Below are 14,740 nucleotides of genomic sequence, written 5' to 3' on the forward strand. Positions count from 1 at the left end.
AAGGCTAAATATAGCGGTTGGTGTAGCTCATGATGCGTCTCGAATAATCTAGTGCGCGCAAAGGAAGGTCTAGCGTCGGTACGCGTTGCAACAGTACGCCTCATCATGACATGCGGTCAGGGTGCAGGTGGAGACGTGGCTACCAGTAACCCCCGGGCCGTCTCCCGCGGCGGTCGTTCTCAGGTCACTCTCGACGCAAGTCAACCATATTTCGATCAGACCTTTCTCAACCTGTAACCTCTTCTCACCTTCTTACTTCTTCACCTTAAAATATCGTCACCACAATACCTTGTATCTGTCTGACAGTATACGTGTCAAATCACCAATATAAAGTCTAAAACGAGCAGAGTAGCCATATTCTGGTTGTCTTTCCGAGAAAGGTTGGTGACACCTGCACGCTCAAATTTTGTGATGACTGCACGCTAATACCTTCCGCTGTGGAAGAGATCGATAACAACATCCGATTGCTGCAATCACAGGCGACATATACATTGGCCATAAGAAAGTGTGAAAGGGATATAGCCCTGGTAGGCCCCTGAACTCTGACAAATGATCACACGACGATCTGACAAGTGCCGTGCACACCAGTCCAAATATCTATATAATCTTACCCACACCTACCGCACCACCCCCTGAGATACATTCTTCACCCACCTCCTTACACACAATTTATCTCAGCGCTGGTCGAAGACTGTCTCCAGCTTGCGGAACAACAGCACAACATCTCTCATCTCTACATCAAATACCCACCACAATGGTAACAACGTCTACCGCACCCCCCACTCCCGCGGCGCCCAAAGTGGGTGCTCCCGAGGAACCAGTTGTCGAGGCAGCTCCCATCGCGGGCGGACCCGAGTTGACTACCCGTGAAAATGAATCCCCGGAGCAACCAGCTCCCCCCATCGTCGACCCCGCCGAACCCGAGCTAAACCTACGCGACCACCTCCCCCCCGACGCCCACTTCCACGACGAGAACCGTGAGCTGTGGTCCACAGCCCTCGACAAGATGCTCCTCTCCCGCACTCCCCAACTAACCTTCACACACCTCTCGCACCTCTTCCGCCGGAGCCCGCTCAACCCCCGCATCCCAATCTTCTACCAAGCCGTCGCGCACAGCGTCTCCAGACGCCACGTCTTCCTCATCAAGCTGATGCAGTCGACCACCAAGGAGCTCGAGACAACGCTCATGCGCGTCGCCGAGTCGCTGTTCTATGTCGTACGCCGGAACACCAAGCGCGCCGAAGACGACGACGCAATCGCGGCGCTCGTGCGCGACGGGGACCGCGCCGTCGAGGTTGTGGCGGAGCTCATGGCGCTGTTTAATGAGCAGATGGCTACGGGGGAGGTGGTCTTACGGGGGTGGAACAGGACGTGTGTGGTTGTGTTGTGGCGGTTTCTAGAGACTGGTATCTTCAACTACTTTAGGGAGAAGGAGAGGATGCTGGAGAGGCGGTATGGTGTCATCAAGTTTCGCAAGGAGCTGGCGACGCTGTGCGCGCTTGTGGGGTGGACGTTGCATAGAATGGGAAGCTACTGGATGGCGGATACTGCTTGAGCGTTAGTGCAGGTCTTCTGTATAGGTACCTTTTAGTTTTAGTCTCCAGTTTGTAGTTTTTAGTGTCTCCTCTATCTCCACTCATGGAATCCGTTTCACTTTGCTAGGCCCTGTTGGCCGTCCTCCCGGTGGTGGTCGGGGTCATTTCTTTGTTTTCATGGCTTCTTTATACCTGTATCATCATCCATCTTCCTTCTTCTATAGCAGAATTTGAATCGCTTCAAACCAAAAGCCTGGAGAAGTATTGACTCCGCAATCCTTTGTGTCATGACTTATCACTCGAATCACCCCCGGAAAGGATTAAATTCCTACTTTTCATATGCGTAGTCATAACCTATCACTCGGTAGGGCTAGGGTTGGGAAATGATCGCGGGGGGGCGGTACGTGCGCCCCCACCCTCAGCACTAGTACGAACGATTGTTTCCGTTATGTTGGTTGAACTGTAAAGATTGGTGTGTAGATCTCATGGGCTTTTTATGAGCCGAGAGTTGTGGTCGTGGATTGTTCGTAAAATCCCTTGTGTTCTTTATGAAAGCTCGGAGGGACTAGTTTATCGTCTCAAATCATATTGAAATTGCGTCTAAATGGCCGATTACCTAGGAATTCGTTGTTCCTAGGAGTCTATATATATAAAATAAAATAAAATGAAATAAAAATAAATAGTAGAAAGAAAAGAAACCAGTTCTATAAATAACCCCCCCCCCAAAAAAAAAAAAAAAAAAAATAAACAAAAAAAGTAAAGAAAGTAAAGAAAAAAAAGAACGTAGTTTTATCATCCCAGATGACCGAATCCATCATCTCAAATGACACTAAAATCCTTTCTCCCAAACCCCGCATTACCGACAAACGCCTTATCCTACCCTAGGCCTATAGACACAAACAAAGAAACAGAAAGAAACCAGTTCTATAAACAACCTCTCTCTCAAAAAAAAAGCTATAAACAGAAAACGGCGCCACCTGTGACCGGCCAGCCACCCATCTAGAAAACCCCCAGATTGGCAATGCCCCACCACTTCTCCGCATTGAAGCTCCCCGGGTTATCCTTCTTCCACGTGTCATCAAACGGCCCCAAGAAAATGCCGCTCGCGCCCGTCACCTTGACAATCTCCTTCAGCGCCGTCTCCTGCTGCTGCCTCCCAGCGACAGCCTTGCCGTGCGTATCCCCCTTCCACGGCCAGCCCGTCTCCGCGACCACGATAGTCTTCCCGGGACAGGCCTTCTCGACGCGCGCAATCTGGTTCTTCATGAACTGTCCCGCGGTGCCGGCCTCCGTGTTGGGGTCGAACCAGGGGTGGATATTGACGCTCGCAAAGTCCGACGCCTGGCAGACGCCCGGGTTCTTGATGATTGCGTCGAACGTGTCTGTCGACACGACCTTGGTGTTGATTTTCGCATCCGTGAGTTGTTTTCTGGCGGCGGAGAGCTTTGCAACGAGGTCGCCCGGCGAGATGGCGCCGTTGTGGATGTGCTCGTTGCCGATGGAGATGGAGTGCACGCTGCCCCAGTCCCCGCCGACGTCGGCGATCAGTTTCGTTAGTTCCTTGTGCACGTCGCCGAGCTCGTAGATGCCGAGCATGACCTTCATGCCGATGGGCTTGGCGGCGTTGATGATGTTCTTGACTTGGTCGCAGGAGGTGCCGTAGGAGCGGATGAGCGGGAAGCCTTTGAGTTTGTTGAGGTCGGCGGTGACTTCGGCTGGTTTTTTGCAGCCGCCGTCCGCGTGGTAGGGGGAGTAGGCGAGGCCGGGTTTTGTGCCGCGGGGGTGCAGCGGGGAGGCTAGAGTGAGGGTGAAGGGGAGGAGGAGGAGAATTTGAAAGAGTTGCATGTTGGGTGGTATATTTTTGATAGTGGTTATAACAGTAAAGACAGTGTTGCGTAACGTGGTACAGACGGTAGAGACTGAAACAGTTGAGTACGTCTAGTAGAGGTATAAAGAGAAACAGATGTCAAATCTGTCTTGTGTTGTTTGTTTATAACGAGTGTATCGAGTGAACCTGTGCGAACCATACTATTAGTTTCTCGTGACTTCGCAATTCCACAATACACGTTGCAATAAACTTCATCCCAACAATTGATCCCCCTGCCAAAAACGAAATAGGAAATAGAAATTACTAACCTTCATGAAAAAACCAAAATCAAAAAGAAGATAAAAGAGCGTAAACGCGCAGCGCCGTAGAATTCCCAGTCCCAAAGTTGCACTTGCACTTCATCTCCCAATCCAGCGGGCGTCCTGACTGTGGTTCATATATGTACCACCTGTCTCAGATCACCGGGATCCGAGCCGAGCACGAGATCTCCCAACCCGCAACCCCCTCCTCCGGTACAGAGCGTAATAATACATTGCGCCATCCAACGTGGTTTTCGTACATTAGCGAAACGTGACGCATATCCGGTGTCGCGGAAGCTGGGCTCCATAGATTCCTCTTCATCTTCAGCTTGAGTGAATTCATCTTATATATCTGCGGCCGGAGTGAGGTCATATGCCTTATCGGCCATTGTCGTTCGGTAGCCGAGGTCTAAACCTTAACCTCGCCTCTGCGGAAAAACTCTTATCCCAGTCGAATAAGGGTTTTATTGTATATACGCGACGCCAGGTCAATCCGCTGAAACGTTCACTTTCATGCCGGTGAGGCCTGTCTCACCGGAACCCTTGCACTCGCCTTGGTACGGGTATCGTGGTTTCTTTACCGAGAAACATAGTTGAAGCGACACGAGCCACGTTAGGACGTAAGGCTCGTGTTGAGATAAGATTCTGGAATGTTGTGTTGATGGTGTCCTGCTCTTCTGTTATCTTTGATCATTGACATGTAGTCATTCTCGGCTAGAGAACCCTGATCCGAGTCTTGGCACACAGGCCGAGTGAGATCTGATGTACCGCATCCTTGATTGATTCATAATTATATAATCTATTATTATGTGCATGATAATATCCCTGACTCGTTATTGTCGAAATGTACATGTATAGACCTATAAGTGAGAAGGGACCGCAAAAGGAAATCGATACTATAACATTTCCTAGTATCACGTCAATAACCATCTGGTCAGCGAACACTCTTGAACACAACGACACATCCCCGCGACAGCTGACCTTAATTATGCTTCAGGCTTAGAGCTCACATAGAATCATACACCGACCGGATTGGTTGATATATGTAAACATCAGCCCCCGAGCCTCCATCGACCTATATCTCAGCTCGTATTATCAACATAACATCCAACTTCAAACTCCCTCCATCCAAAGAGCAATACTTCCAGAAACGATGAGTAACCAACACGCCCCCATTTCCAAGCCTCGGAAGCAGCGCTCAGTACACTTCGATACGAGCTCAAAGACTTACGATGGTAACCCGAAGGGTGGATATGGAGCGCCGAAAGAAACGGTAGAAGGCCTGAGAAACGCCGAGAAGGAACGTGAGACAATGCGCAAGACGCATAAATCTGGGCGAAGCCACCCTCGCTAATATTCTCCGAGATTATCTATGTATATACTCAGCGCACGCAAGGTATTTAAGGGGCACCAGAGATGGACCAGGTACTACTAAGGAAGGAACTGTGAAGTCTTCTTGTGCTGCGTAGAAGAATATTCGCTTTTGTGTCCCGGAGGAGACGGGTTCCGTTCTTTTTTGTTACTTTTTTGCTTGAGATGAGTTCGTCATAGCAACATGTAGAGTCTTACTATTTATGCTGAATAAATAACATTATAAAAATGCCGAATAAGTTCTAAGCATTTTCCTCGCGTGTTAGCGGCTCGTACTTGTGAGATGGGGGTCGGGTGCCATGGGGGATGATGAGCGTCACCCAGGTACGCATGACATAATCGCTATAAACAGCAACAATAAGCCACAAATAATGGGATAAAATCGGTAACCAGTACTTGGCCAGGTGAACATCCCCATGTTGAATGGAGCGTACCCCTGGATCCGAGCCCTGGGGATTACTAAATCCCGTAGAATTGAAGTCCTTAACTGCTAGATGCTTATAACACCCAGGCAGTAGCTTTAACAGTGGTAGTGATAGATTATCGTCAGTTCGTCTCCAAACTACTTCAGAAGCCTTCATAATCAGCAATCTGCAATGTCTACTACCGGTCATCAAACCCTACTTGCTGCCAAACCGGAGTCGGAACGCACAATCAAGTTCGATGCCAACGCTAAAACTAAGGAAGGTACAACGCTGGGCTATTTCGTTCCATACGGAGATACTTCAGCGCATTCAAAAGCTATCGTTGAGCGCGCTTTGAAGCAAAGAAGCGAGGCGAAAGAGGGAGGTGTTGTATGTGAGCCCAGGGATGAGTATGCGGATGATTCGGATGACACGAATGATTCCGCGGATGATATAGAGACTGAAGACAGCTCTGAAGATGATTCTGGAGATGATGCGGAAGATGATTCTGGGCCGATGAATGGGGATGCGGCGGAATCAAAGCCGGCGTGGCAGATGAGAAATGATTCTGAGAACTTCTGGGAGTTAAGTGATCTCGTGCGGCGGAATGAAAATTATTTGACGAGGCAAAAGAAATAGTCAAAGACTGTGGTGTTTAGTTTGGGCCCTCTGTTTCCTGTTCTTTTGTTCTGCTTGGTTCAGATGTATTACTGTATCTAGATAATATATTTCATCGAGTTAATCTTCAGTCGCGTTGGCTTGCTACCGCAAGCTGTTATGAATGCCCAGCTCTATTAGTATGAGCATGATACCGTCTGAAAAAACTGTGAGAGGAGTCTTGAGGTGGAGAAAGCATCGGACGATCTATGACTTATCTAGAATGGATGAAAGCCAGGATCATGAATTAAAAGGCAGAACATAATAGACAGATATGGTAGACCCACGTAAGTGAGATCAGCTTTATGTAAGTTATAAAGAGAGTTAAGGTAGCGCTAGTAGATGACAGCAGCTAGGGAGTACACGTAGTACGGCACAACATTTGTTCAGTGCCACACTCATAATCCACCCTCGAACACCACGCACTCCCGAACTTATAGCTATCTCATTCTTTCCTTTCTTCTTAGCCACATGCGCTTGTTGAATCTAATTTCCACCCGTCCCGTTCATCATACGCCAACTCCGCTATATGAGCCTATACCTTATGACTGCGCCCTACGAACCAATTACGATTACCCCCGGTTGAGCTTTCATCCCGGGAGAGGCATACGTATACTTCCCCCCGCCTCAGTATGCCCACTGACTGTTGTTTGGCGCAAGTTTTAAATCTCAGGATCATATTATCACTCACCAATTTAGATAATCTAGTACCTGTCATCGCCTCCTCCCCTTTATGCCTCGAAACACAACCCCGAACACCGAAGATTTTCCGGAGGTTGGACGTCAAGTGGAACGTGACAAACACAAATGACGACCATGAGGGTCGCGCTAAGAGAATCATACAAGCTCTTTTTTGAACAAGTACTTTTGTTCTTTACTAGGCCGAACTTGGTTTGGATCATCATGAATGTCCGCTAATCTAGGGCCGGGAGAGAGTCACCAAACCCCTTCAATTCTCTTCAACCATTCGACCACTTCGTGGGCATTAAGCCTCCCTGGCTAGATTCCTTCATGTTTTTCCCCGTCGGTTTGTCTAACCCATAGACCTATAGCTGTTTATTACTGTGTTCTTTGGTTCCCGCGTATTTCTTTATGCCGTCTAGATGAATATTGTTCCTAACCCCAGCAATGCGCTCCCAAAGTAAGATGCCTTCCCGCAGTGTTTCAAAACTTTGAAAGTTTTTTCGTTTTGACCTGCGCTAACCAATTGAATAGGAGAGTCGACAAACAACCGAAGTTCCTGTATCAAGTACAACATATTCTAGACAGTTCCCTTAGAACAGATGTGTCGCAACAGAATAGACAGTCAAAAAACAATAGAATTGGGCCAGAAATGTATCGTCTGGAGGCAATGTTAGCTCTGCGGAAGCAGACTAGAATTCAACGTTTTAATCATGACAATTTTAATGTAAACTGTAGGAAACAGAGGCATTAATCCCTAGCCTATGCGTATCGGTCGTACTCTCATATGGTACTTACGCTTAAGTAGAAACCTAATGATGGGACGCTTCATCATTTTCAATCATGAGGTGCTTGCTCATTGAATGTCTACGGGTGTACCTCACGCAATTATCAAAGCCAGCGTTCAACCGCAAAGGTCTTTTGACCTCCACCCGACTTATCTCCCTTAATCATATCGTATACGTTCTTCACCCCACGCATACAATACATTTCATACGATGTCAGACTCCGATTCAACGATCACGCAATCGCCTAGACGCCTCCGATGGGACCCGCGTTCAATTTCACACGTCATACTCGAACTAACCAACACAGTTACGGCTCTCGAAGCGACCTACCCAGAGGCGGTACACGATCACGACTCACAGACCCTACGCTGGTCTGAAGACATGGCCTGCTGGGACTATAAAGTTGGCCAACTGGGAAAGAAGGTTAAAAAGGCGGCGAAATGCTACCGGAAGTTGTCTAATGAGAACAGGCTATCCAGGAATGACCCAGCGCTACGTTCGGAGTTGGCGGAGGCTTGGGCAATGCTGGTAATTCTGTTCAGCAATAGAGCAAACCTCTATAATATGGTGTGCAAAAGAGCAGTGAGGAGACCGACGGACGACGATTTGAGAGTGTTGAGCACCCTTGATTTCGTGCCGAAGCGGCAGAATTTCAACATCGTGGACTATGAGGCTATCCTGGCAGCAATAAGGATGGTTTGATGGGTTTCTTGGTGTAATGTCCGAGTAATCAGTTACCTGCTTGAGTTTCTTATCATATTACAAGCACTAGTGGCATAGTTTGGTCGAGGATGTGTAGAGCTCAATTCGATAATTTTTTTCCTTTATAGCATTATCTTTTCTTGCTTATTTACGGCCCGTTCAAACAAGCATGGTGATGCAATTTCAAGTTCTTTCATATTCCGTTTTTCGTAATGAATTTATACATAACCCTAAGAATCAAATCCTAATTCATTCTGAACACATATCATACGTGCTCAGGACCTCGTACATGCCTGAGAACCAAGCGATATTACATTACCTTACTGGCGGATAGATGTTGGCCTACCACTCAGAGGTATCGATGTGCAAGAAAGCTGATTTACTATGAACGGAATAGCCGTCGTTGATCAGCTGAAAACGCTATATGGAAGCTTACCAGAAAGGGAAATACATTGATTTGCTTTTCTTCAATACTTCCACTGTGCCAATCGAGAGGGCGCTCCAGTGTTTCCAGTGGTTCCAACCGGTTCTGATTTGGTGCAAAATTGAACTAAAATGAATCTATAACACGAACTCTACCTCAAACGTGCTCAGGGTTAGGGTATTATCCACCCTAAGGTGTTCGTTGGTGGGGGCTTACCCCCATCCTAAACCGGACCGACCAAATAATGAGAAGACAAAAATCCAACTGAACTGTTGTACTAAGCGGTTCTGAACTGACAAGTTGATGAACTGTTGGAAATACTTGGGCGCTCGCAGGTGAATAGGATAAGGGCCAATGGTTGGTGTAGAGCCTGGCAATGCTCTATACTGTACCGAGCGGTATTCGCAGGTAGTAGAGTCGAACTCTAGCTAGGGCTATGGGGGGTGTTTGGTTATGTAAGTCTCAGGAGCTATTTCCAGCTTTGATTATGAAACCTAATCCTCAATGCGTGCTTGTTTAAAAACTACTTCTCCAGCGGGCACTTTAGATCACCGTTATGAAGAGGCCACCTCGTATTTACTTAAAATATCACCCACTCTAACCCGCTCGAGAAACCATGACACACAACAACTGCCCTTCAAATAGGAGCAAAGAGAGAGGCCTTCGCTCAGAAAAATATGGTCATGAGGTACTAGCTTATGGGTACCTGCATAGGACTTGACTGGTTTTTCCCTATGAGCTGCCGCTTAGGCATACAGGTTTTTGCTGTCCGTGAGGACGGGCGTTCGGATCGCCGATTAGTCATCATGGATTCTCACTCGAGTTTGTTCTTTTCGTTCTTGTATGCTGCAGCGTGTACTGAGGATAAGAACCTTATCTCCCCATCCTTTCAATCTATCTTCTTACCGGTACCCAGCCGACAAATACCCACGCATCGGCGCACTATACAAAAACATCTTATAATAGCACACCCGTACAAACTTCGCCTATCGAGAAACCTTATTCTCAGATAAACTGCTTGACTCAGGAGGTTTCCTGGATGAGCTGTATTTTTCTCTATAATCAATTGAGGAAGTTCCCGATGCAAGCGAGTTAATAAGAGAAATGTCACAGGTGAATCAACATGGTGCTGTCGCCGGGACGTTGTGGCTGTTTCTTGTATTCGCTAGAGTCTAGACTGGACCGGGCATAATTACGATCGATCAAGCTGATGTAGACTAAGCAAAGACAAGCATGTATTGATGAGAGGATGAGAGTCTAAGAGTGGGAGAGACGGAAACGAATCTAAGTGTTTGTCTATGCTACGTTTCCTCTTCCACCTCTGTTGAGTTGACCACCTAATCCCTAATTTCGTCGTCTCGCTTCTCTATCACTATTATGTGGCTTGACTAGCGCCACGCGCCACAACGTCTACGTTGTCTCCCCAAACGTGAGCCCACACGACCGGTATGAAGACCCACCAAAACCACTGTTTGGCCTACTAACACAGCCACGTTTGTGTACGCTTTAAAATAGCGATCTGTGCGTCCCACCAACGAACGCTCGTTTGCTTCTTTGATCTTCCTACTGGAGAGATTTACAGTGAGCGGCCGCGGAGAGGCACTAGTGTATGGATCGGAACCGACAAACATTCTTAAATTCTACGAGGTCTTTAACCCTCCATTTAATTCCCCCTCAGCCCAATGAGGTTAACGAGTCTTGATAGTATCCACTTCTTAGCTCTAAAAACGATTTAAAAGACACCCAATCCACCTGACCCGATTTCTACAAACACCCAAAACCACATTCTACAATTCTCCACACCACGTTCAAAATCACCTCTCAAACCACATAATGTTTGAAAACAGCGATTCAGAACGCACCGCCACTCAACACCCCGTGCCATTCCTCTGGACTAAAGAGATCATCGACACCATGATCCAAGACACCAAGAACATCCGGCACGAGATGTGCCACAACCTCAACAAAAGTGTCTTAACAAGGGACAACGACTCATCCGTCCTCTACTGGGGCCCTGATCTCGAGTGCTATAACATGTGCCTCAGCGAGCAAATGATCAAGATTGATCGCGCAATCAAGAGGTACAAACAGCTCCTGGATAACAAGGAGGCAACTCACGAGACTGTTGATGATAAGAACAGGCTTGTTAGGGTGTGGAAAGAGCTGGTAAGGTCCTTTACGTCGAGGGCGGAGCTGTTTGATAATATTCAGAAGAGAGCGCGGAGGAGACCTAGGGCGACGGATCGAGTGGTAACGGATGCGATGGGGGGACCGGATTCGTTGGAGCCGAAGTACTTTGAGACGCAGGAGTTTACAGACTTTGCGGACGAGATTGGAAATATCAGGATACCGAGGTATTTAAGATAGTGGCTAGGGAGGATCTTTCGTATATTCAGATTGTATTAGTTATGTTTAGTTGGAAATTTTATTAAGGAATAATCTAGTGATCGAATACAAATATTTTTATACCCTTAATTTACCCATATCTCAGCTGAGATATAGATCTTTCATTCGGGTGATTACGGGTTTCGGGTTTAGGATTCGGACCTTGGCTGCTGGTAGTAATGGGCTCAGAGAATCTGGTTTAGGTAGTGTTTCATAGAAAAAGGCCAAAATATACAGAAAACACTGAAAGCTACGCATAGAACTCTGTTTCTCTTGATCTTTGGATTAAAAGCAAGGACCTTTACCATGATTGGACTACATACCGACCATTTTGTGCCGCATAAATGCCCCTTAGTTCTCGTAGATCAATCGTTATAACACCATATTCCTCGTACATTCGTGAACTGGCCAATTATTATATTTTTACAATTTCAAACCCAAGCCATGTACGAAAACAGCGACTCAGCAAGAACAGCAACCACACACCCCGTGGACTACCTCTGGGCCACCGAGTTCATCGACACCCTCGTCTCAGAAATGAGAGCTTACACAAGGGAAATAAAAGCCAATCTACCCACAAAAGGCCTGAATGAAGAGGACTCTGCCGTCCTCTGGTGGGCCCCCGAGCTGGAGGTGTACAACCAGATCCTCATTGACTACCAGATCAAGTGTGACCGTGCCGTCACGAAGTTCAGGAGGCTTCTTGAGGAGGGAGAAGCAAATATTGATGACGTGAATTCGAAGAATAAACTGGTCTTGGGTTGGATTAAGTTGACGCAGGTGTTTGTGGAGAGGGTTAATGTTTTTGATAAGGTGAGAGTGAGAGCTATGGAGAAGCCGAGAGAGGGGGATAAGAAGGCGGTGGAGTCTCTGGGTGGTAAGAATTCGCTGAGGCCGAGGGAGTTTGAGTGTGAGGGGTTTCTGGAGTTTATTTCGATAATGAACAATATTGAGCTCCCGGATTATTTGCATGTCATGACATAAAGAGTTTGATATTATAGTATTAATACTGTACAAATGATTCTTTCGACCTACATCCTTAAAGAGTTGATATATGAGTTTTAGGTTACCTTCTAATGGCCGGACCATAAAGCTCTTTCTGTCGATTTTAGAGGTTAGCTTTGTTACTTAAACTCGTATATATATCTGTTCTTATTTTAGTTTCTTTCCTTTTACCATCGAGGACTAGGGTGTGTGCATATTACTTAACCAATTTCATTCTCGCATTGTATGTAGAAAGAATACACTGATTGTTGCTTCTGAACTCCCGAGCTTAGACAGGAACCACTATGGCCAGCTAGAGGACATTTGTTATACTCCCCTATTATACAAGGCGCATCTTTACCAAGTACCCACTCTATCGACGCGATAAACTCACTTATGGCCCGTTCTGATGCAATAGGTGTGGTTGGTGATTTCGGATACCTGGATTACCCAAGTTGAAGTCTTTCGCAATATCGTTCACGCATGGCCTGTCTCAAAGATGATATCTTTTGGGCATTCTGAAAGTATCATCTGAGGCGAGTAATATGGCCGAAATCAGAGGTGAACATCATCCTGAGCCTTAGGCACCTGTGTTATAAACGTAAACTTAAATTCAAGTATCTATAACATGCATTAAATCCACACTAACCTCATGAATTCCCGTACAAGAAACAGAAAGAAAGTCAACCACGGTCGTCAACCGAAAACACCAGAAAAACCCATCACAAAACGCCAGACAGAGGAACAACAACCCATCAACACCACCAAAAGACCTCAGGCCTACCACCCTCCTCCGTCACACTCATGCATACCAGCATGCACAAGCTCACTTCCAACAAAAACAACAAAAGCAAACGACGAAAAAACGCCAAGTCCGCAAGTGCACGCCGAAATCCATCACTGCTGCTGATCTTGGTTCTGATTCTTTTCCGCTTCGCAGTCGGTGCAGAGGCTGTTCTGCGTGAGGTACTGCACGACGTTTGGGATGCCAAAGCAGCGGTTCGAGACGTCGTTGAGTGCTTGGTAGCAGCGGGTGACAAGGTAGAGGTGGTAGTGGCCGCAGTGCCAGAAGCTGACGTGCTTACAGTCGCACATTTTGAAAGCTCAGAGGGGCAGGAGAAAGACTTGGAGTCTATGGGGCAGAAGGTAGGAGCAGTGGCAGATGTTTAGGGCTTTGGGCCAGGAGGAGGGTGACCAGAGGAGCGTAAGGCAAAGCGCAGTGGGCAGTGGGTGAGTATGTGCTCGAAAACTGATTTGGAAGATGTGAGTGGAGAAGATACCTCGTGGTAGGAGGAGCTACTTATACAGGTGCTGATGCTGGCCATCCTATGTGGTACTAAAATCTGCCATATGCAGTGCATTCTGAACCAATCAAAAGAGTTATACGACTATTCGTCGCACAGATGGATCAATCCTCGCCCGGTGTAACAATTTCACGGTTACATCTTACTCTGGATCAACTGCGAAGGTGAACAGCTGAGCCTGTACAATTTATGAATTCGGTCACGCCTGGTTATCAATGAATGCTTTTTTTTTGTTTCTCAGTTTGATATTTGGTATACATGTACTGACATCTCGGTCATTGATACTGGACACTCGATAAACAGTACAGAGCTTGATCACCTGGGTAAATGATATGAGAGCTTGAGCTCATCCAAGCTTAAGATTTTGCTACATTCTCCCGCTTAGGTTGTCATAAAGCTCTAAAAGACTTTGGGTTATCGATATATAGATGTGGTGTTCTCAACATTATTTATCAATGGCCCTTAAAGCCTCACGTTCAGCATTGGTCTATAACCTGTGAGCCTGTTTTTTTGCTTGCAATTTATCTTAATTGATTCCGTACGGTAAATGTCCGCTCATTAAATTACTTGTGTGGTTAACTAACAATGCTTCAGAAACTCAGAAATAAACAACCTACACCTCAGAATCCCCCACCGTAAAGCCCGCGCCAGGATGATTTCCTTGACTCCACCCATCTACCGTCTAGTTGGCCTTCTCTCCTCCACCACCAACGTGTTTATCGGCATATCAATCATCTGCCTCCTATTCCGCAGCGTCCTCGGAACTGGATTCAACCCCCACCTCAAATCCCTACTCGAGGACTCCAACTGTTGATATAGGTCACTTCTCATCTGGTTCACATGCGTCAGGATCCCTGCCGCACAATCCAGCAACGCCTTGATGCCCTCATTCTCCTTCTCTCTCGCAGACGAGTATACAACCAGGTCCGCAACGTCCTTCGCTAGCTTATCATACTTGCTCCCCACGTGGAGCTCGAAGTCGGGTTGCAGGAGGGTGGCGGAGAGACTGCCATGGGCGAGCCTCAGGTTGTATTCGTCGGTACGGGCACCGAGGCGAAGGAGACGGTCAGCGATGGCGTCGAGTTTGAGCTCGCGGCGGCGCGGGATGTCAATGCGGCCGCCGTACCGGCTGAATTTCGCATGGGCGTGGTCGGTGTAGGCTTTGTAGTTCTCCCAGTTGGTAGGTTCGTCAGCCATCTTGATGTTTGTTATTAGATTTGATCTTAGGGAGGTTAATTGTGTACTGCTGATATTTAGGATGTGAATTTGCAGTTTGGTGGAGGTGAAAAGGACTGGGGGGACCCTCATTTATAAGCGGGGGAGGGTATGAAATCTACGATACTATTGACTTTTGAGGAGCAGTGCTGTATCTTGATTC

The 14,740-nt window shown here is 47.1% G+C and overlaps 8 protein-coding genes across 8 annotated transcripts; 6 read left to right on the forward strand and 2 right to left on the reverse strand.

The window, feature by feature from the left end:
* Window positions 1–754: 754 nt before the first annotated feature.
* On the forward strand, window positions 755–1,555 carry H6S33_010954 (uncharacterized protein; the record flags this gene model as incomplete). The annotated part of the gene is made up of 1 exon (XM_044842330.1): window positions 755–1,555. The coding sequence occupies one exon, from the start codon at window positions 755–757 to the stop codon at window positions 1,553–1,555; it is 801 nt and encodes a 266-aa protein (XP_044696884.1).
* Window positions 1,556–2,534: 979 nt separating this feature from the next.
* H6S33_010955 (uncharacterized protein) lies at window positions 2,535–3,380 on the reverse strand (the record flags this gene model as incomplete). The annotated part of the gene is made up of 1 exon (XM_044842331.1): window positions 2,535–3,380. One exon carries the CDS (start codon window positions 3,378–3,380, stop codon window positions 2,535–2,537), a length of 846 nt encoding a protein of 281 aa, XP_044696885.1.
* Window positions 3,381–5,629: 2,249 nt separating this feature from the next.
* H6S33_010956 (uncharacterized protein) lies at window positions 5,630–6,076 on the forward strand (the record flags this gene model as incomplete). The annotated part of the gene is made up of 1 exon (XM_044842332.1): window positions 5,630–6,076. The coding sequence occupies one exon, from the start codon at window positions 5,630–5,632 to the stop codon at window positions 6,074–6,076; it is 447 nt and encodes a 148-aa protein (XP_044696886.1).
* Window positions 6,077–7,773: 1,697 nt separating this feature from the next.
* Window positions 7,774–8,265, forward strand: H6S33_010957 (uncharacterized protein; the record flags this gene model as incomplete). Its single annotated transcript, XM_044842333.1, has 1 exon — window positions 7,774–8,265. One exon carries the CDS (start codon window positions 7,774–7,776, stop codon window positions 8,263–8,265), a length of 492 nt encoding a protein of 163 aa, XP_044696887.1.
* Window positions 8,266–10,522: 2,257 nt separating this feature from the next.
* Window positions 10,523–11,056, forward strand: H6S33_010958 (uncharacterized protein; the record flags this gene model as incomplete). The annotated part of the gene is made up of 2 exons (XM_044842335.1): window positions 10,523–10,855; window positions 10,904–11,056. The coding sequence occupies 2 exons, from the start codon at window positions 10,523–10,525 to the stop codon at window positions 11,054–11,056; spliced, it is 486 nt and encodes a 161-aa protein (XP_044696888.1).
* A 462-nt stretch (window positions 11,057–11,518) lies between these two features.
* On the forward strand, window positions 11,519–12,058 carry H6S33_010959 (uncharacterized protein; the record flags this gene model as incomplete). Its single annotated transcript, XM_044842336.1, has 1 exon — window positions 11,519–12,058. The coding sequence occupies one exon, from the start codon at window positions 11,519–11,521 to the stop codon at window positions 12,056–12,058; it is 540 nt and encodes a 179-aa protein (XP_044696889.1).
* An 816-nt stretch (window positions 12,059–12,874) lies between these two features.
* H6S33_010960 (uncharacterized protein) lies at window positions 12,875–13,228 on the forward strand (the record flags this gene model as incomplete). Its single annotated transcript, XM_044842337.1, has 1 exon — window positions 12,875–13,228. One exon carries the CDS (start codon window positions 12,875–12,877, stop codon window positions 13,226–13,228), a length of 354 nt encoding a protein of 117 aa, XP_044696890.1.
* Window positions 13,229–14,037: 809 nt separating this feature from the next.
* Window positions 14,038–14,559, reverse strand: H6S33_010961 (uncharacterized protein; the record flags this gene model as incomplete). Its single annotated transcript, XM_044842338.1, has 1 exon — window positions 14,038–14,559. One exon carries the CDS (start codon window positions 14,557–14,559, stop codon window positions 14,038–14,040), a length of 522 nt encoding a protein of 173 aa, XP_044696891.1.
* Window positions 14,560–14,740: the final 181 nt, after the last annotated feature.

This window comes from Morchella sextelata (genome assembly GCF_020137385.1).
Source record: "Morchella sextelata strain SCLS chromosome Unknown scls_5, whole genome shotgun sequence".
In the NCBI taxonomy this organism is placed as follows: domain Eukaryota; kingdom Fungi; phylum Ascomycota; class Pezizomycetes; order Pezizales; family Morchellaceae; genus Morchella; species Morchella sextelata.